The sequence below is a fragment of the Chinchilla lanigera genome, unplaced genomic scaffold, assembly GCF_000276665.1.
Source record: "Chinchilla lanigera isolate Chin_1 unplaced genomic scaffold, ChiLan1.0 scaffold00083, whole genome shotgun sequence".
NCBI classification, from domain to species: domain Eukaryota; kingdom Metazoa; phylum Chordata; class Mammalia; order Rodentia; family Chinchillidae; genus Chinchilla; species Chinchilla lanigera.
In genome coordinates, this window is record NW_004955484.1 from 8,508,218 (window position 1) to 8,530,585 (window position 22,368).

Below are 22,368 nucleotides of genomic sequence, written 5' to 3' on the forward strand. Positions count from 1 at the left end.
TCTTGATAATCTCCTACCTCTTTTGTCTCTAACTCACTATTATTTGTCTATTTGTTTTCCTGAGAAACTATTTGTAGATAATAATATGTAAAACGATAACCATTGATAAATTCCTACCATTTTGTCTGTAATATGCTAAGTCCCCCCTATTATTATGTTATCCTTGTTTTACTCTTTAAAATAAAAAATAAAAAATAAATAAATAAATAAATGAAATTACTTATTTTGAATAGAAGAAAAAGTTAACTTACTTGGCTAGGAGGTAGTTATATTTTCAGCTCCACAGTTTGAATTGCTTCATTATTTTAAGAAATATATATTTCAGAAATTTTTTAAGGTCTCAATATAAAAATACATTGAGAACATGTAAATTGTCCTTTGCAGAATACTAGCAAGATCTCTATAATTAGGGCTTAAAAGCCTTACAACTTCCTATTTTGACACAAAATTAGGCCACAAGTTGCATACACAATCTTCCAAAGGTCAGTAATGAATCTAAGCTGAGTTTTAGGATGCCAGTAAGAGATTATACCTTGCTATAGACTTTTTTTTTTTTGCTATAGACTCTTCATTACAAAGTATTGATGAAATTGCTCCAAGAAATCTAAGTAATAATATTAGCTAATTCTTACTGAGCATTTTCTAAGTGTAAGGCATATTCTTTACATGCAATGTTTCATTTAATCTTTATAACAGCTCTGAGGCAGATGCTATTATTATACTTATTTTATTATACTTTACTATATGTTATCATTATACTTATTTTTCATGAAAAAAAAAAACCAAGGTAAAGTTCCTTCCATAATTAATCCTTATTGCATAACATTCTATTTTCTAAAACAGCACTTGATCATTTTATTGACTACTACTGTTTCTTACCATTGTAAGAAATGGCAATGACAAAGACCCTGTACCTGCTATGTTGTCTGATAGTGAACAGTAAAAAAATACTGACTCAATGAAAGAATGAATGGATAGATGGATGAATAAATTAAGCAATGAATGGTTCAGTAAAAGGTCTTGACTACAGTTACTTAGCTAAAGATACAGTAAAATTCAGGATTCAAACTCAAGCCATCTGGCTCCAGAGCCAGTATTAGTCACTTAATTACTATTAATTCCTGAAGCAAGGAAGGAAGCAAGAGAAAAAGGGAGGGAAGGAAGGAGGGAAGAAGGGAAGAAGAGGAGGAAAACAGGGAGGGAGGGAAGGAGGAAGGGAAGAAGAAAGAATAGAAGAAGGTAAGGAAGGAAGGAAGAAAGGAAGGAAGGAAGGAAAAAAAGGTGGAGGGAAGTAGAAGAGAAAGTGGAAGATTACATTTGCAATACACGGTATCTGGCTGGGTGTGGTGGTACACACCTACAGTCCCAGAATTTGGGAGGCTGGGGCAGAAGGACTGCCATGAGTTGAGGCCAGCCTAATCTACACAGTGAGACTCTGTCTTAAAAACAAAACAAGCTGGGCGTGGTGGCGCACCCCTGTAATCCCAGCACTTGGCAGGCTGAGGCAGAAGGACTGTTGCAAGTTAGAGACCAGCCTGGGCTACAAAGTGAGCTCAAGGCCAGCCTGAACTGCATAGTGAGGCCTTGTCTCAAAGACAAAAAACAAAACAAAACGAAACAAAAAAACCCACACATACAGTAACTGACAAAGGGCTTATATCTAATATATTAAAAAGTTATAAATCAATAAAAAGATACCCAAATACCCCCCCAGTGAAAGAGTAATAATCAACATTACTGATCACAAGGAAATCACAAACTAAAGCTATACCAAGCCATCATTACATGCTTACAAGAATGGCTAAAATTAAAAGATTATCAACCAAGTGTTTGTACTGATGAGAATCTAAAAGTAGAATCTTCACATGATAGGAAGAAAACTGGTAAAGCTACTTTGGAAAAGAAGCACTTCTGCTTCTAGGCATGTACCCAGAAAAAAAAGTGAATGCTTCGTCTACCACAAGTCATTTTAGGCCAGGCGTGGTGGTGCACACCTGTAATCCCAGCACTCAGGAGGCTGAAGAAGAAGGACTGCTGTCAGTTCAAGGCTAGCCTGAGCTACCTGAGCAAGTTCAGGGCCAGTCTGCACTACATAGTGAGACCGTGCCACAAACAAAACAAAAACAAGAAGAAAAACAAAATAACAAAAAATAACACCCAGAAGTCATTTTATTTTATTTTTTAATTTTTTGTGGGGGGCTGGTTTCCCAATTAGGTTGTGTTCATTAAGAATCTTTTCACTTTTATTTATTTATTTATTTTTTCCAGTACTGGGAATCGAACTCAGGACCTTGTGCTTGCCAGGCAGGTGCTTGTGCCACTGGGCTATATCCCCGGCTCAAAAGTCATCTTAATAAAAAGAACATAACAAAACAAAAAAAAGCACATGGCTTTATATATTTTATTTATTTTTGGTACCAAGAACGGAAATCAGGACCTTGTACCTGCCTGCCAGGCACTTGTGCCACTGAATTAAGCCCCAGCCCTTTATTTATAACTGTCCCCAAAACAAAACTTCACGTCTATAAATAGGACAGCAAATAAGTTATAGTAAATTCATACAATGGAACATACAGCAATGAAAAAGAAAAAAAAAATTTTGAAGGATGAATTTCCTCCCAAAAATTTAAACAGGATGAATCCCATAGTCAAATGTTGATAAAGAATCTAGACAGAAAATAAGAGATATTATATGATTTCATCTATATGAAATTAAAGATTAAGAAAACTAATCTAGGGCTGGGGGCGAGTAGTATAGCACTTGCCGAACATGTACAAGGCCCTGGGTTTGATCTCTAGTACCCCAAAAGAAGAAACAAAAACTAATTTACGATGATAAGAGATCAGAGAACTATGATTACTTCTGGTTGCCTAAGGGAGTACAAACTGGGAAGGGAGCCTCCAGGAATTCTTAAATGTTCTATATATTAACCTGGGTGGTACTTTTGTGGGTAGTATGTTTGTGTTAAAAATTGAGGCATACATCTTAAGGTCTGTGTACTTTACTGATACATTCTTATCTGACATAAAGTTTTTTAAAAACAAAAGAAAACAAAACTAAACAAAAAGCACATATTGAGCACATGAAGGCACTTTTTATACTGGTCTTGAGAACCAACCCCACCACTGTTATGTGTGAGGTTTAGACCAGTCCAGAACGGCAACTGATATCTTTTCCATTCTCTTTCACTTCTTTTGAGGGAGTGGACAGGGTCTCTCTATGTAGTTCAGGCTATCTTCAAACTTGCTATTTAACCTAGGATGGTCTGAAACTCACAACCTTACTGCCTTAGCTTTCCTACTGCCAGGACTACAGGTATACCCCACCATATTCAGCCCCCACCTCAGTACTGAGGATCAAACCGAGGACCTTGCAATGCTAGGGAAGCACTTTATCAGTGAGTGACATTCCAAGTCCATCCCCTTCTTTCTGAAGCTTAAAAATGCTCAGAATAGCACAGAAAGCTACAACTGTTTTCTCAGCTGCCAGAGAAGACACCTCTGTTAGTGGCAAGAATGTGGTTTCAAAAATTGGCACATACAAAGTAGTCCCTACAGAGCCAACCTTGCAAGTGTGGTAGACTATGTAGAATCAAGCATCACTTCCAATTTCTATGTGAAATGACCTGCTTTTATATGTACTGTTTCTATTTCTCTTGTTAACAGTTAAAGAGAACTTCTCTTTATTCTATATAAAATAAACAAAGTAGTATCACAACTTTCTTCCCCCAATACTTAAAAAAACAAAATGTATGTGGGTGGAGGATTCAGAAATAGCCAAAAATCTATCAGTAAAACCAAACAAGCAAACTTTGATCTATAAAACTCAAAGCATGGTGATATAAGATGGCCGTGGTGGGACGAAATAAAGAACATGAAACAGAAGATTCTGATGTACAATAGTAAAGCTGCTAACGAATACACACCTTTATCCACTAGGAAGGGTAGTAACAAACAGTGAGTAAACAGATTACAGAGAATGCTAACTTACGCCCTTTGGTTTGTAGATCAAAGCTGTAAGCAGGTACCTCTCAGGAAAATCAAAGAAAATTTCTCAGTAATAAGATCCTTTCAAGCCAACTGATTTCTGACAAAGGCATAGGAAAGAACATTTTGGGCAGAACAGTCTCTTCAATAAAATGGATCGGGAAAACTGCATATACACGTGCAGGAAAATGGAATCAGACCTTTGTTACAGACCACATACAAAAGTCAACTCAAAATGTATTAAAGAGCCATAAATGTAAGACCCAAAACTATGAAACTACTAGACAAAAATACCAGTAAAAGTTTCATAAGTTTGACCTGGGCAATAAACTTTTTGGACAAGACCCCAAAAACACAGGCAACAAAAACAAAAATAGATAAATGGAACCAACATCAAACTAAAAAGCTTCTGTACAGCAAAGGAAACAAGCAGCAGTGAAGAGACAATCTACAAAATGAGAGAAAATACATACAAACTACAGATCTGATAAAAGGTTAATATCCATAATATATAGGTTTTATTGTTGACTCAGTTAATTACAAAGCTTTCTACTTTGGTAAAAAATAATAATTAAAACATGAATTTTAAAACACAGTATGTGTATGGAACAGAAATAACTCAAAAACAAGAAAATAACCCAATCACACCTGTAATCCCAGCAGTTGAGAGGCTGAGGCAGGATTGCCACAAGTTTGAGGCCAGTGTGGGCTATGTAGTGAATTCAGGGACAGCCTGAACTATACAATGAGACCTTGTCTCAAAGAAAAAAAAAAAAAAAGAGCAAAGGACCTGCACAGACATTTCTGAAAAGATATACAAGGCTTAAAAAAAAATGCTCAATATCATTAATCATCAGAGAAATGTAAATTAAAACCACACGGATATAACTATTAGAATGGCTATCATCAAAAAGACAAGTGTTGGAAAGGACATGGGGAAAAGCAAGAGAAAAAAGGAAGGGTCACAAGGGATGACCACCTTCCAGAATGTTGCACTGTACTGGGGGAACAAGCAACATTCATGAAAATATGACATATGTGAGAATACTGGGAATGGGCCATAACACATGATACTGTTCACTCTCTTGAATCAAACCCAATAAGGACTATCCTAATCCAACTCTCTCTTTTTTTTAAAGAAAAAATTTGTAATATTTTATTTTACTATGAAAATCAACTTGTATCTTTAATCTCCACTGGTTACAGATCAAGGCTCTCAAACAAAAATAGACATAGAAGGTGTGGCAATTTGGTCATTATAATTTAAGATGTTCCTACTTTTACTTAATGAAAAAAGTAAAACACATTTAAAGAACATGGGGTTTCTTTGTTTGTTTTTGAGACAGGGTCTCACTTTGTAGTTCAGGCTGGCCTTGAACTCACTATGGAGTTCAGGCTGGCCTCCAACTCATGGCCATCCTCCTGCCTCAGCCTCCCAAGCACTGGGATTCCAGGCATGCACCACCATTCCCAGCCTAAAGGACATAACAGAAAAGAAAACAAAAGTTTCCTATCAAAAACATACACACAACTCATGAAGACCAGAAATTGACTGCTTGACACTTTTAAAAAATTGATTACAAATTCAAGAACTCAAAAGACCAAATACACAATGTGTGTTTGAATTGAACGCAGGACCTTGCACTTGCCAGGCAGTCACTTGCGCCACTGAGCTATATCCCCGGCCCCCAAATAAAATGATAAAGTAGCAAATGAGTGGAAAATGGAGCTAAGGAATCAAGTTACAATTCAAAACAAGTCAAGTTTTGAATGATCATAGGCTGGAATACAAGTTGGGCAATTTAACAAGACCTTATCTCAAAATAAAATAAAAAGTGCTGGGATGTAGCTCAGTGGTAGAGCTAGCATTTATAAGACTCAAGGTTCCATCTGCATTACCAAAACACAAACAAACAAACAACCCCAACAATTAAAAAAATCTGTCAATTCAATACATTTTTAAAAATCAATAAATAAGAAATAATAGCTGGGCATGGTGGTCCATACCTGCAATACCAGCACTCTGGAGGCTGAGACTGGAGGATCACCACAAGCTTGAGGCTAGTCTATAGTGAGTTTAAGGCCAGCCTGGACTACCTAACAAGACCTGCCTCAAAAACAATACAAAACAAAAAGAGAAACATGCTGGGTATGGTGGCACATGCCTGTAATCCCATCATTTGGGAGGCTGAGGCAAGATGATCACCATGAGTTCGAGGCCAGCCTGGGCCACACATGGAATTTAAGGACAGCTTGAACTACATAGACCCTGTCTCAAAAACAAAACAAAACAAGCAGCATTAATGCATCCAGAAACTAGAACATAGATATCAAGGATAAAAAGAAGAGCCAGGCCGAGTGGCACATGTCTGTAATCCTTGCCCTTCAGAGACTGAGGCAGGAGGATTGTTGCAAGTTCAAGATCAGCCCGGGCTACAAAGTGAGCTCAAAGCCAGCCAGAACCGCATAACGAGACCCTGTCTCAAAAAAACAAACAAAAAACAAACAAAAAAAAGGATAAAAAAGACCAGGCAACATCTGAATAATAACTGGAGTCCCTAAAGTAAAGGACAAATCAATAGGAAATACATATAAAGATATAGTATGGAAAATCTTCTTGCATAAAAAATAGGCTATTGGGTCTCTTCGCGGTACCCGACCCTACACTGTACGATGTATTTCTTTCCTTTTTCTTACCTTTACTTGGCCCAAACTCACTCTGCAGAGCCTGTTTTATCCTAGCTTTGAAAAATGTAAAACTTTGCCACTGACAAAAAAAATCTCAGACTGAAAGGGAACATCATAAACACTGAGAAACACGAATAAAGAACCATCAATATCCAGACATATTCTGGTTAAGTCTATCATTTCGAGTATCATTAAATAATTCTTTAAGCAGTAAGTTAGAAAAAGTCACAAGATGAATATAAAAAACACTGATGATGGCAGCAGTGTTAGTCTCCCCTTGAGCACAGAATCCATTTTTAATCAGTGGAAAACTATGGAACCAAACCATATGGACCCCTAAAAAACTTCTGTTCAGTTTTGCACTTATAAATACATTCTTGAGAAATGTCAAAGACACTGGAATCTAAGAATCTGTATCCTTAAACTGACATAAACTCTCATTTAATAACAAATGTCAGAATTCCTTTGTTGTTGCTTAGTTATTCTTTTTTCTTCTTTGAGATTGGGTCTTGCTGTGTAGCTCAGGCTGGTCTCAAATTCCTGTGCTGCCGGGAATGGTGGCGCACACCTGTAATCCCAGCACCTGGGAGGCTGAGGCAGCAGGATAGTTATGAGTTCGAGACCAGCCTGGGCTACAAAGTGAGGTCAAGGCCAGCCTGAGCTGCATAGTAAGACCCTGTCTCAAAAAGACAAAAGAAAAAACACAAAAAATCAAATTCCTGGGCTCAAGTGACACTACCGCCTTAGTTTGGGAATGATAAAATTCTGTTGTGTTTTCCTGACACTTCTTTTTTTTTTTTATTTTAAGGATAAAAGGAGGGAAACATTAACAGACATACAACATTTTACAACATATCACAAGCACAATACAGACAATACAGAGTTACAAACAAAGTGGTAGGGAATTAACAATGGTGGTTGTATTACATATTGATATCTTCAAAGTGGCTTCTCATGAAAACAGATATAGACATGCAATACTGGTCAACCAAAGACTCATTGACAGTTTCTTTCAGCATAGAAATCCTGACACTTCTTACAAATCATTTAAAAACCTGTTTAAAATATAAACCTTTCTTTGTCAAGAACTATGAAACATGTTTAGGTAACAATGATAAGTCATAAAACATTTAATGAAATAAATAAAAAGAACTAAGTGAGCACTGAATCAAACTACATACAGGATTAAGGATGAAAAAGAGGGGGAAATGGTGGCAGTGGCTCTGAAAGTAAAAATAAGACAAACATCAAAGTTCAAGTGACAGCCGGGGATACAGCTCAGTGGCACAAGTGCCTGCCTGGCAAGTGCAAGGTCCTGAGTTTGATTCCTGATACTGAGAAGAAAAAAAAATTCAAGTGACAAAGCATGGAAAAGGGAAAGAGACAATTATTTATCAAAGCAAAGAGTCAATTCATACTCTAAATCTCAAAGAGCTCAATTTTATAATAATTTACTTAATATTTTTTGTTCTTAGACCTTTTCTTTTGGTACTAGGAATCAAACTCATGACCTCATGCTTGCCGGGCAGGCGCTGTACCGCTGAGCTAAATCCTCAGCCCTTATTCTTAGATCTTTTAAGAACTCTTTAAAAACAACATGTAAGACTCAGCAGTTCTTAGTTTTACTTTAGTTTCACTTTTTGTTATGCTCCATTCAAGTAAAACTTTAAAAAAAAAAGAACGTATGTATATATCAATGAATGAATATAATTTTGGGGTGGGGCAGTTGAGACATGCCTTGAACTCAGTATGTCGCCCAGGTTGGCCTTGAATTTGAGGTGTTGCTCCTGCCACAGCCTCCCAAATGCTGGGATTACAAATGTGCGCTACCACAGCTGTCTAAATCAAACAGTATTTTAATTTTCATGTTATGCTTCAAAACTTTAATATATGAAATAATTCAAATTGTCAAATATGTTTAAAATTATATTTTAGTTTTATTTTAATAAATTCAAATAAGATCATTAATTATAAAACTTTTCAGTATAACCCTATCTGGCGTGGTTTATGTACATTTCTCCTCAACGGCCCACATTTAAAGATCTGGTTGCCAGCCTATGGTGTTACAGGGCGGCAGGAGGTCCTACTGGGAAGAAGTTCAGGCAGTGGGGATGTTAACCCAGTAAAGGAAATACTGGGACTTCGCCCCTTTCCCTTTTTACTATTTTCCAGCCTCCTGAGCCAAGCTGTTTCATCTGCTATACGTTACACCATGATATACAGTATTGCCTTAGCACAAACCCAACAACAGCAGGCCGATGACCATGCTCAACCACTGGCCTCTGAAACTGCGAGCCAAAATAAACCTGTCCTCCTTACAACTTCATTATCTTGTATATTTTCTCACACAATGGAAAACAAATACACTAGCCATTAAAAAATTCAATTCATTTTTCTAGCCATCCTTCTAGTTTTCCACTAAAACCACACACAAGAGAATTACCTGGAGCATTAATCGAATGTTATCAAGCACTGCTTATTTCTGAGGGAAACAAATTCTGGATATTTGATTGCTTTACTCTTTTTAGGTTTCTATATTATTTAAATTTTATTATTTTTTCTCTAATCAGATTTTATTGGTACATCTTAGATACATATAATGATCACATTCATCATAGAGAATTTGTACCTGTACATGATATAACTTGTTATATTACTTAAATTTTATTTATTTGATTACTTAAATTTTAAATGAACATATATTATACTATAAAAATAAAAGTCTTTTATTAATCAGAAAAACGGCTCTTTAATCACTGCAATCTTCTTTTCCCAGCAGGAAAGGCTATCAGGAAAAACATCTTTTACACTAGCAAAGACAACTCAATGCAGAAGTGTAACCATATTAACAAGCACACAAAACAGATTTGAGTTTTCTCTTTGGGCTTTGTAGAACCTAAATGAACAGACTTGTATCACCAGTACAGGTACATGGTATCTACAGAACAAGCCTCAGAATTCTCATACCTTCACAACAGGATGGCCCCCAGTAGATGCTTTTACTGCCCCTCGGCTACCTTCCGTTTCATAATGGGCTCGATGATGCGTTTTAGGTTGCACTTCTATTTTCAGTTCACATTGTCCAAAGTGAGTTGGTAAAGGCCAGTCTAATGGAGGTAATGAAGATGTGCTATAAATAAAACACACAAAGACGCTAAACATCATGCTATTGTCAGTGATTCAAATAACTTCTTTGCCAATACTTGTCATCTCTGAACAAAGTATTTCAAAATAAACTTCATTTAGCATAACAGTGGTTATGGTAGGTGTGTAATAAATAATTCTTTAATCTGAATACTAAAATCTATTTTATCTACTTTTTGGTTTCCCATGTTTTCTCATTTTTTGTTTTTTTTTCCGGTACCGGGAATTGAACTCATGACCTCACGCTTGCCAGGTAGGCACTGTGCCCCTGAGCTAAATCCCCAGCCCCTGGGTTCCCATATTTTCTCAAAAAGGACATATTCTAAATATTTGTAAAACTAAGACTATTTCTCAACTATGTGTACTTAATTACAAAAACCACCCAAACTACAGTAATTTGATTCCTTAAAGCAAAAAATACACATTTCTGTGTATGTCTCAGTTTCCCTCCAAGAATCTAAAATCTTACTCCTGGCCTCACTATGTAACCCTCCCTCCCTGGGAGGAATCTGGAAGTCAGACATCTTTCCTTCCCTACCTCTTCTCTATTATTTTTGTCATCTCTGAAAAATTATTTATATTCAGCAATATATTGCAATTTGAGGTAAAAAATTTCACTATGTATTTAACTGAAAAAAAAAAAAAAAAAAAAACAAAAAAAAAAAACCCCACAAAAACTGAAGCATCTTTAACACATTCCCACCAGCCTGAACCACTAGTGGTACACACATGAATGCTCCATCGGGCAGCTTGTATCACCCAATGGGACAGTAATCCACGTACCGCCAGTGGTTCAAAGCCTCACAGCAGTGAAGTTTTTGAACTATGGCCCTGTTGTGAACATGTTAAATGATAATTCTTTTGTTTTTTTGAGACAGGGTCTTGCGATATAGTTCAATGTGGTCTTAAACTCACTGTGTGGCCTGGGCTGGATTCAAACTTACAGCGATCTTACTACCTCAAGCTCCTGAATGCTGGGATTACAGGCAAGTACTACCACACCAGGCTAAATGATACTTTTTAAACTTGATCAATGAAATAATTTAAACATCTTAAAGGTCTAAAGGTTTGTTTAGATATACTAACACTAAAAAATATAGAATTAGAAAATAATATATGAAGTCAGGTGTGGTAGTGCATGACTATTAACCTAGTACTCTGGGAGGCGGGCAGGCAGGAGGGTCACAAGTTCAGGACCAGTTTGGACAACTTAATGACTTAGTGAGACCCTGTCTCAAAATAAAAATTAAAACAAGGGCTAGGGATATAGCTCCATGCAAAGGCCCCTGGTTCAGTCCTTAGTACAAAGAGGAAGAGAGGAAGAGGGAGAGGAAGAAAGACTGAGGGTGTAGCTCAGTGATAGATTGCTTGCCTAGCATGTGTAGGCCCTGGGTTCAATCCCTGGCACTGAAAAACAAAACAAGGCCAGGGGTATAGCTCAGCGGCACAGTGCCTGCCTGGCAAGTGCGAAGTCCTGAGTTTGATTCCCAGTACCAAACAAAAAACAAAACAAAACCACCTAAACAAACAAAACAAAAACAACAAGAAAACTGAGATATCTACAGGTCAAATATTAATGGACCCAAAACTACTGTGGTCTGTGTCAAAAAGTAACACCTTAGTAAAAGGTGAAGTAAAGCTTTCAATTTTTCTGTTCTTTTTTCTTTTCCTTTTTTCTTTGTTCCTTTCTTTCCTCTCTCTCCCCACTTCCGCTCATCCTGTTTTTGTTTTGTTTTAATTTTTTATTGTTTTGTCTTTTTGAGACAGGGTCTTACTATGCAGTTCAAGCAGGCCTTGAACTCACTTTGTTGCCCAGGCTGGCCTTGAACACGCAGCAAGCCTCCTGCCTCAGCCTCCCATTGCTGGGATTATAGGTGCGCACCACCACACCCAGCTGTTTTTTTTTTTGAGACAAGGTCTCACTATACACTTTAGGCTGAGCTTGAGCTCACTATATAGCCCAGGCTGGCCTCAAACTCCCACTGATCCTCCTGCCTCTCTCTGCCTCCCAAGTGCTGGGGTAACAGGCATGTACCACCATATCTAGGCATCTTCTAACCTTTAAAATGGTTATCATTCCTAGTGTAAATTTCTAAATTATACATTACTTCCTTTAATGTACTCATTACAGTTTAAGTCTTCCTACTACACAGCTCAAAAGTATTATTACTTTTTAAAAATTTTCTCTAGTACTGGGGACTGAACCCAGGGCCTTCATGCTGAGCTACATCCCCAGCCCTTTTATTTTATTCTTCAAATTTTGAGACAGGGTCTCAAGTTGCTAAATTTCCCAGGTTGGGCTTGAACTTGCTATCCTCCTGCCTCAGCCTCCCAGAAGGCTGGGATTACAGGCATGTTCCACCATGCCTGGCTAAGATTAATTTTTACTAGTCTAAAACAATGTCAATTTTATCAACTGTTAGTTCTGCATTTGTGCTGCAGACATGAGCAAACTCATAGGAAGGAAGATAAATTTTAGAAACAAAGTGATGCCTTTGTCAGACGTAACAGCACAACCTGGTTACATAGTGAGTTCAAGATCAGCCTGCACTACATAGTGAGACCTGGTCTCAAAAACAAAACAAAGTGATGTCTTCAATAGCACAGATTCCATATTATATTTTTCTAAAGATAAGGATTCCAGAAATAAGTTATTCATACTAATAAAAAATTATTTTTAAAAAATCCCTAAACAGACACAATTCCATGTGGGAATTTATTTATTTTTTCATGTGGGAATTTAATGTATGATAAAAGATGTCTTTTTTAATGAATTATAGATTAGACTGAATCTTCACATGATATTGTAACAACTGTCAACTTATTTGGAAAGTAAAAGTTATTATATTATTCTTCATTCCTTACACCAAAATAATGGTAGATCCAAGATTCAAATATTTATCTGATAAAAATAAAAATATCACACATATAATATACACATAGTAACACACAAAAAACTTTATTAGAAACACATGTGAAAGCTATATTTTAAATTATTTTAGAATGGGATGAAAGTTTCAAATATAACACACATAAGCAATAAAGCAAAATCTGAGTACAAAAAACTGAAAAATTTCTCTACAAGAACAACGAATCATAAACTTACAAAGTTAAAAAATAAAAAAATCCAAAGGCTAAGGTTGGTGGTACATGCTCATAATCCTGGCTATTTGGGAAGATAAGGCAGGAAGATGACAATTTTGAGAATAGCCTAAGCAAATATCTGTAACTCATTACTTATATACTTTTAAAATTAGCCTATCTAAAGATACTTTTAAAACTTAAAGGAAAATAAGCCAGGCATGATGGCAGATGCCTGTAATCCCAGCATCTGGGGGACTGAGGTAGGAGGCCGCAAATCGGAAGCCAGCCTGGGCTACACGGTGAGTTTAAAGCCAATCTGAACTACATAGTGAGACCCTTGCCTCAAAAACAAAACATGGAAGAAAAAAAAGACTTAAAGGAAAATAAAAATGGAGGACAGGAAAGGAAGAGGTAAGAAAGGGGCAGGAGATAGGGATGAAAGGGAAGGGAAAGACAGGATGAGGAGAAAAATGATCAATTATAAGTAGATAACATACTTACATGCTACTAATGAACTATACACATGAAAAATGATCAGCAGCCATGTCTACCAACTCACCGAAATATTGGGGTGTGGCCAGGCTTTGGTTTGTTCCAGGTAAAGGGTGAAGGAACTGAAAGAAATTGGTCACCAGATGAATCTTTCTTTAAAGGATACTGAGATCCAAGGCCATCATCTATTGAAGTCTCCCGGGACGGTGATGTACTCCCTTGATCATCTGAACAGAGCTCTAATTTTCCTGGTAGTATGGCAGCTTGATCTTCAGATGTCTTCCTTGTTTTCAGAGGGATATCAGTTTCTACACAGTATTGAAAGGGAAAAAGTGCAGGGCCAAGGCCTGATCCACTGTGGACAGAAACATTAAGCCAGGTATCTTCTGTTACACTTCCCCTAGGGGAGTGACCAGGAGAAGGAACCGGTGAGTGATGGGGTGAAAGGGGCCCAGCATAACAAACTTCAGCACTGGAGTGCCGCCGTTTCCCACAGGGGGAGGTAGGCCTTGAAGAAGGACCTGAGGCTGGCCTGGGGCTCAACCAATTTTCATCAGTGATACTGGATCTAGGAGAGTGGCAAGGAGATTGCCTGGGTGACAAGGAATGCCCAAGTCCATACTGTTGATGCCAGGACTCTTCTCCAGGGCAGCCCCCTGGTGAGCCACCTGGAGAAGTCAGAGGGGATCCAAGAGTAAATCGGGAAGCAGCTTCATTCAACTCTGAGTCTACATCATCATAAATGTGTGAGAGAGATTCACAAGAAGATGCATCTGAAAACCAGCTCCTAGAAGAGATGCTGCTGGCAGGACTAGGACTAAGGGAAGACTCCCGGTAGGATGGCTCAAGAGGAAGATAGAGATGATCTCTAGAAGGCCTCTCCAAATATTCTCCTTCTGGGTCAGTTATATGTAGGTCATCTTCATGTGTATCTGTTTCTTGATGACAATTAGGTGAAATAGATGTAATTTGAATACTTGGGCACTCAAAGGGTTTGGGACCACCTAATGGGCTATATTTAGATTCAGGAACATCACCAGTTCCTTCATAGTTTTTGTGACCTTGGAGCTGAAACGATGGTGACAAAACAGAAGAGTGAGACGGTAATCCATGATGTGGTAAGCAAAGTGGTGAGTTTAAAGTAGATGGAGGTGGATCTACATTAAGGATGAAAATGGATGCACAATCATCTGGCTCAAGATCTATGGGAAGAAGGAAAAAAAAGGTCAACAAAATAAGGAATTAGAAAATTTAGATGTATGCATTAGATGAGAAAGTAAATAATAATAATAATCTTGGGAGAAAAAAGTGGGACACAAAATGTATATCATTAGCTCCACTAAAGAATTGTTATTTAAAAAATGTATCATAATTATTACATATTTATACATGTAATGATTTTTCTTTATTCTCACACTTTCAAAAATGATAATCAGAAAATATTGTCTAAAACTAGTAAATGCTAAAAGAAGGGAAAAGCAAAAACTATATATATATATATATATATAAAATACACACACACACACACACACACACACACATGCACAAAATAGGTGAGACAGTTATACTCCTAATTTCTCTTAGTTCATTGAAAAGAAAGGTTTAATTTCTCTTAGTTCATTGAAAAGAAAGGTTTGTGCTAATATAGTTTGGACAATTAAATGCCTATATCTTGTACTCTAAGTAACTAATTTAAAGATAACAATATGCAATGTATTAACCATTGCTACTCCCTTATTATCTTGCTTTCAAATTTTGTTTTCTTTTCTCTTTTTTTTGTTTTTGGTGCCAGTGATCAAACTCAGGACCTTGCGCTTGCCAGGCAGGCGCTTATGCCACTGAGCTATATCCCCGGCTGTTTTCTTTTCTCTTTAAAATAAAATTAAAAAAAAAAAAAACTAATAAATGCTTTTATGAAAGAAAAATCATGTCTGTAAAACAATGAACTACCGTACTAAGATGAGAGAGAAAGATTCAATGTTTCCTAGGAGGTGCTTTTTTTCTTTTGGGGCTACTCTACCCAAATTCCCTGCCACTAGCTAGCTGCAACAGGGGCCCCATGGCTGCTCCAGTAGGTATTTGCTTTGGCTGCAGCAAGTTCCAGTCAAGGACCTATCCCAGATAACAGCCTCTCTGGATGGCAACCTCTCTGGGTGACTCCAATCTTCTGCAGCCCTCCTTAATCAGGTCCACAAGGTTCCCCCATCCCCAACAGGCCAAGCAGAAAGTCTGACATTGTGCATGCGCCAGCCTACTTTGTTTTGCTATTAAGCAATCTTCCCATACTCTTAGCAGGTCAATCCATGCCACAGCAAAAGTTCTAATAATATATCTTTCAGACAGCATATTTTTGCCTACTGGTGATTTCTTTTTTCTTTTTCTTCTTCTTTTTTTTTTTGTCTTTTTTGAGACAGGGTCTCGCTATTCAGTTCAGGCTGACCTTGAGCTCACTTTGGAGCCCAGGCTGGTCTTGAACTTGCAATGATCCTCTTGACCCAGCCTCTCAAGTGCTGGGATTACAGGCGTGAGCCACCATGCCTGGCTTGCCTATTGGTGATTTCTATCTTACATACAGCATGATGAGCTAGTGCATTAAGAGGTAGTGGCACCAAAGTTCACAGGTGCCAAGTGGCCAAAGCTGGTAACACTGAATATGCTGGCAGCACAGAACTGAGAAATGCAAGAAGATCCCCTCTCCAATGTCAGGAATAACTCCCAACACCTGCTAGTAGCTGCCTGTTCCAAGCAGCAAGGATACCAAGATATTTTTTTGGCTTATAAGATTAGCAAAACTTGAAAATTTTACAGACATGGTTGTGGGGAAACAGACACATTCATACCATGCTAATAGGAATGTAAAATAGAATGACCACCCTGAAAAACTCTGGCAATTTCAAGTAAAATAAAACACATTTAAAAAAAAAACACTTTAAATAAGATGTAGCAATTTCACTTTTGGGTGTGTACTCTTTAGAAAATTGCTATATTCACACAAAAACCTGTACAAAAATGTTGAGAGCATTCTATCTGTAATCACAAAAAATAAAAACAACCACATGTATTTGCACATTGGAATATTTACTGAAGAAAAGAGATGTATTATTGATAATGCAACAACCTAGAAAAGTCTCAAAGACATTATGCCCCAGGAGAAAGAAGTAAGTTAAAAAAGTGGTATATACTATATAATTCCATTTACGTGACATCTTTAAAGACAACAAAACTACAGTGACAGAGAACAGATCAGTGGCTGCCTGTGATTAGAGGTAGAACTAGGGTGTGACTATAAAAGGAGGCAGATCTTTATTAGGGTGATAGAACTGTCCTGTATGTTGATAGTAGCTGTGACCATATGAATTTATACACATTAAAATTCAGATCTGTACACCAAAACAGTACCAGTTTTACTGTAATTTTTAAAGTTAAAATTTTAAAACTTAACAAAAAGAATAAGGTCATGTCAAAGACACAAGAGTTAACTTGAGAAGGGTCCCAATAACCAAACTTGGAATAAATTGCAGAATAAAATAGGTAATACTGTATCAAAACCCACAGAATCAGAGGAGCTTCCAAGAGTCCATACTGATTGTCTTAGTAACATTTCTGTTACTAAGATATAATACCTGACACCCACCGTTTAAGGAAGGAAAGGTTTATTTTGGTTCATAGTTTTAGTCTATGTTCAGTTGGTTCCAAGGCAGGAACAGGATGGCAGACAGGCAACAGCAGAGAAAAAGGTGCTCAACTCATGACAGCAGAGTGAAGAGCCAAGAAGAGGGACCCAGGCCATGCCCACAATGACCTACCTCTTTTGACCAAGTCCCACCTCCTAACAGCACATTTGACTCCCATGATCCAATCACTGTTTGAAAGTCCTCTCTCTGAACACATGACCCTTTTGGGGGGCATTCTAGATCTAAACTATAACACTGATATAAACAAACAGCTGAGTAAATACATGAATAAACAAGATGGGACAGTGCTTACTTATACGGAAATTCCAATTAATAAATCCAGAGTGAGGCATGGTGACACATGCCTATAATTCCAGCTACTCAGGGATCTCATGCAAAAGGATTACATAGCCTCAGTCTAATAATGAGAAAATATCAAACAAACCCAAACTCAGACAGTTGTGGTGGCTCATGCCCGTAATGCCAGCACTCAAGAGGCTGAGACAGGAGGGGAACAGCTGTGAGTTCAAGGTCAGTTTGGGCTAGATAGTCAGTTCAAGGTCAGGCTGAATTTCAGGGCGAGATCATGTCTCAAAAAAAAGCTGGGTGTGGTGGCACATGCCTGTAATCCCAGCACTCAGGAGACTGAGGCAGGAGGATTGTTATGAGACCAGCCTAGGCTACATAGTGAGTTCAAGGCCAGGCTGACCTACATAGCAAGACCCTATGGTAAAAAAACAAAGCCAGCCGGATACAGTGGCTGTCGTGGCACACATCTGGAATTCCAGCACTTGGGAGGCTGAGGCAGGAAGATCGCTGCAAGTTGAAGGCCAGCCTGGTGAAGGCCAGACTGAACTGCTTTGTGAGACACAGTCTCAAAAACAAAACAAAGCAAAACAAAGCAAACCACCAGGATGACAAAAACAAAGCCAAAACCAAACCAAACAAAGCCAAACTGAGAGGCATTCTACAAAATTACAAGTGGGTGGACCCCTGACTTACAAACTCATCTTTCTTGAGGGCTGGTTGTAACTCAAGTTGCTTGTAAGCCAAAACTTTTTTTTTTCCTTAAGAAATAATGGAAATACACATTAGCATCCCCCAAAGCACCCCTTAACTAATCTTTCCATAATAAAAAAGGACTGTAAGTATACAGAATTTACCAGAAACACACCAATAATTTTCCTAGTGTATTCACCAAAAAGTTATAAAATATACCTAGTTATAACATTCCTTCCAGAACTCTTTAAGGGTTAAATCTGGAAGCCCTTCAGAAAGTTCCTTGGTGTATAGCTTCTTCTTTTTCTTCTTCTTTTTTTTTGGTATTGGGAACTGAACTCAGGACCTTGTGCTTGCCAGGCAGGTGCTTGTGCTGCGGAGTTACATCCCTGGCCCTATAGCTTCTTAAAGTTAGCTATATAACCTGCTGGTCCATAAGCTACAGTAGAGGATTTGCATTAGGTGGGAGGAACCACACTGAGAGTCATGGGAATTCTTCAGCCAATCCTTCCAAATCTCCTGGGTGAGCAGGAGCATTGTCTATGATGAGGAGAGCCTTGAATGGTAAACCTTTGTCCTTTAGATCTCTCTTTTTTGTGACAGGATCTCTTTATGTAGTACAGGCTGGCCTTAAACTCACTATGTAGCCCAGGTTGGAATCAAACTTACAGCAATCCTCTTACCCGAGTCTGCTAAGTGCTGGGATTACAGATGTGTGCCACTATGCCCAGCTCTCTAGGTATTTCTTAACAGGAGGAAAGTTTCCCTGATCCACTCAAGGAAAAGTAGTCTTGTTACCCCAGGCTTTTGTGGTAGATCTGCACATCACTCATAGCCTATTCTCCATGACTTTATGTTTTCTGAGCACTCTAGGGTCTCAGAGTGAGAAATCAAGACAGGCTTTATCTTGAAGTCACCACTCCCATTGGCCCATAGCAGTAAGCTTAGCCTATCCTTCATAGGCTTGTGGTCTGGCATTTTGTTCTCTTCCTGGGTAATGTATGTTCTCCTGAGCATTTTCTTCCAGAAAAGGCCAGTTTCATCACAGTTGAATATGAAAGGAAAAGCCATTTCTCTGTCACTGTTTTGAAGTGGTGCATGTAATTTTCAGTAGCCCTTTTATCAGCACTGGCTGCTTCACCATGCCTAGCTACGCTATGAACCCTAGTTCTCACTTTAAAATTGTGAAACCACCCCTTACTGGCATGAAATGTTCATCATTATCACTTGTTGATGGATTACCCTTTATAGAATTTGCATTTATAGCCCTAGCTTTTTCACAAATTATAAACTCGGGCTACAACCTGCTGTCTTAGTTACTTTTCTCTCATTGCTGGGACAAAGTACCCGACACCCAAAATTAGGGAAGGAAAGGTTTATTTAGCTCACAGTTTATAGAGGTTTCAGTCTATAATCAGCTGGCTCCAAAGGAGGGTGGCAGGGCATAGGGGCAATAGTTCATGGCAGGAGAAGACAGCAAAAGCAACAAGAGCAAAAAGGGGGGAGCAAAGGTCTTTTCCACCCTTATATTGTAGCAGGCTATCCACCCTATGGCCAGTGGAGCACTCACATCATCTCAGTACCCTCCTCTTGCAGACTGAGGATGTTTACAAAGCCATGATGCTGGCCCCCGGATGAGTCCTTTAGTTAAGATTTCAAACTTCTCAAGTTGACACAATGTATCAATCATTACACTTTTCATTTGCCTTTTATCCACAAATAGTAGCCTTTCTACCTCATCTAACACTATCGTGACTTACTACTGTAATGTGAGTAACACCCTTAGCATTACCAGCTTCCTTATTTTCTCTGTAAGATTGTAAAGACGGTGGATGTTGACATGCTGTACATATTAGTGAGATCTGCCATGCTCATATTTCTCCACAATTTCTTCTTTTTAATTGTGACTGCTCTCTTTACCTTCCCTCCCTCCCTTCCTTAGCTTTTCTTCTAGCTTTTTTTTGTGGGGGAGGTCGGGGTGCATTTTAACAACCTTATAAAGAGCTAAAACTATACAACTCCTAGAAAAAAATGGAGAAAAGTTTCTAGACAATTGGATCTGGTAATTATTTCTTGGATATAACATCAAAAACACAGGCAACAAAAGTAAAAATACGAAAGAAACTCATATACAGTATCTTATATGGGATTAACATCCAGAATCTAAAAGAACCCCTACAACTGAATAATAATGTTTTAAACTGGACAAAAGAGTAGAATAGATATTTCTCCAAAAAGGATATACAAATTTTCAAAAAGCATATGAAAAGATATAATAGTTATTAATCACAAGGGGAATGCAGGGCTGGGGATGTAGCTCAGTGGCAGAAGTACCTGCATGGTAAGTGCAAGGTCCTGAGTTCGATTTCCAGCACCAAAGGAAAAAAAAAAAAAAACCAAGGGAAATGCAAATTAAAACCACAGTGAAATACCACTTCATATCCATCAGAATGGTCACTATTTAGTTAAAAAACTAAAAAGAAACAAAAGAAAGTCTAGGAGAAATAGAGAAATGGAAAAATTAGACCCTTCATATGCTGTTGGTGGGAATATAAAACTGCCCAGGCATGGTGGCACACACCTGCAATCCCAGCACTTGGGAGGCTGAGGCAGAAGGATTACTGTGAGTTCAAGGCCAGCCTGGGCTACAAAGTGAGTTCAAGGTCAGCCTGAACTGTATAGTGAAACCTTGTCTTGATTTTATTTTTGTTTTTTGTACCAGGAATCGAACTCAGGACCTTGTGCTTGCCAGGCAGGCACTTGTGCTGCTGAGCTATATCCCCGGCCCCAAAACCTTGTCTTGAAAAGACAACTAATAACAACAACAACAAAAACGATGTGGTTTCTAGACACTTGCAGTATGGCATCTCTTCAAAAAATTAAAAATAGAAGCCAGGCATGGTGGTAATAAGTCTCAAGTTCATCTGTTTACCTAGGCCAGAATATAACCTAACATGATTTTTCAGGATGCTTGTAACACAAGCCCTACCCTTAAAATAAGCTCCAGTTAAGATCATCAGCCAGATGGATGCAGCTAGTACAAACACTGCAACACATGATGGACATATTGAATTATAAAATAATATTAATATATAATTAAATATTATTGACATTAATACTTAAGTGATAATACAAATTACAATTTCTAAATACCCAAGTGGGTACTTTTGGATAGAGATAAATGCCTATGTAAACAGATGAATTTAAGACTTATTACCAAATGATCAAAGTACAGATACAATGCATGAATAACCTGTGCACTTGATAATGAACAAATGTGGTTGTGTCTGACATAAATCTTCATAATTCAATACCTTGTGTGCTATAACGGATGTACTCAATGTACTTGTGTGAAATAAAAACAATTTTTTTTCTAAATTTTGGTGCCTGTAGTATTTTATCACTTTTGTGTAGACCATCACTTTTTTGGTTTTGTTTTGTTTTTGTTTTTTTTGAGACAGGGTCTTGTATGTAGTTCCAGCTAGCTGTGAACTCACTTTGTAGCCAAGGCTGGCCTCAAAATCATAACCATCCTCCTGCCTCAGCCTCCAGGCATGTGCCACCACACCCAGCTCATCATTCTTAACTGTCATCATTTTTGTTGCCACTCCTGTCTCACGAGTCTTCAATTAACATTTGGTTTAATGGAAACTTTGGGAAGCCTAGCCTGCGAGAGGCCGTGACTTGGGTGAAGAGTTCATGGGATAAAATCACACATGGCTGCATTGCCAATGCATTACAAGCAGGCTAAATGCTCATTTAAGGACAGCTCTGTTGGTGGACATGAGAGATCATGGCCAATGGATCTACAGAAAATGGACTCACAAGAAATTTAGGCAGGAATTTGGGGTTTGGAGAGTTATGATGATGTTCCAAGAGAAGATGACATGACTATATTTAAATAAATATAGATTTTTATACATGAATAAATGTGCACTGTACATGAAAAAATAAGACATCCCTGAAAAAAAGCCCTACTGCATCTTTTGGAGCATAAGTTAATATAAGATGTAGTCTTATTTTCAGGGAAATATGGTAAAAAAGTTGAACACAAGTGCAAGAGAGGGTTTTATTTTTAATGAGGGATGGGGTCTCTTCCACTACTGTTTGGAGGTGTTTAAGGCAGCAAAAGGTGCCAAGTGTTGTGTTGTATTTTTTTCTTTTTTGTACCAGGAATTGAACTCAGGACCTTGCACTTGCCAGGCAGGCACTATGCTGTTGAGCTGTATCCCCGGTCCTGTTTTATATTTTGTTTGGTTTTAATGGACTGAAATCATCATGGGATTTTTTTTTCTCCTAC

At 38.0% G+C, this 22,368-nt stretch overlaps 1 protein-coding gene across 2 annotated transcripts in view; it reads right to left on the reverse strand.

Moving 5' to 3' along the window:
* Nfatc3 (nuclear factor of activated T-cells, cytoplasmic, calcineurin-dependent 3) overlaps window positions 1-22,368 on the reverse strand; it is a 124,241-nt gene that overhangs the window by 74,453 nt on the left and 27,420 nt on the right. For both annotated transcript variants that reach the window (XM_005403590.2, XM_005403589.2), the window contains exons 2-3: window positions 13,463-14,597; window positions 9,643-9,805 (exon numbers count right to left, since the gene is read on the reverse strand). In XM_005403590.2, coding sequence (XP_005403647.1) covers window positions 9,643-9,805; window positions 13,463-14,597 — 1,298 coding nt within the window. The remainder of the gene's footprint in view (window positions 1-9,642; window positions 9,806-13,462; window positions 14,598-22,368) is intronic.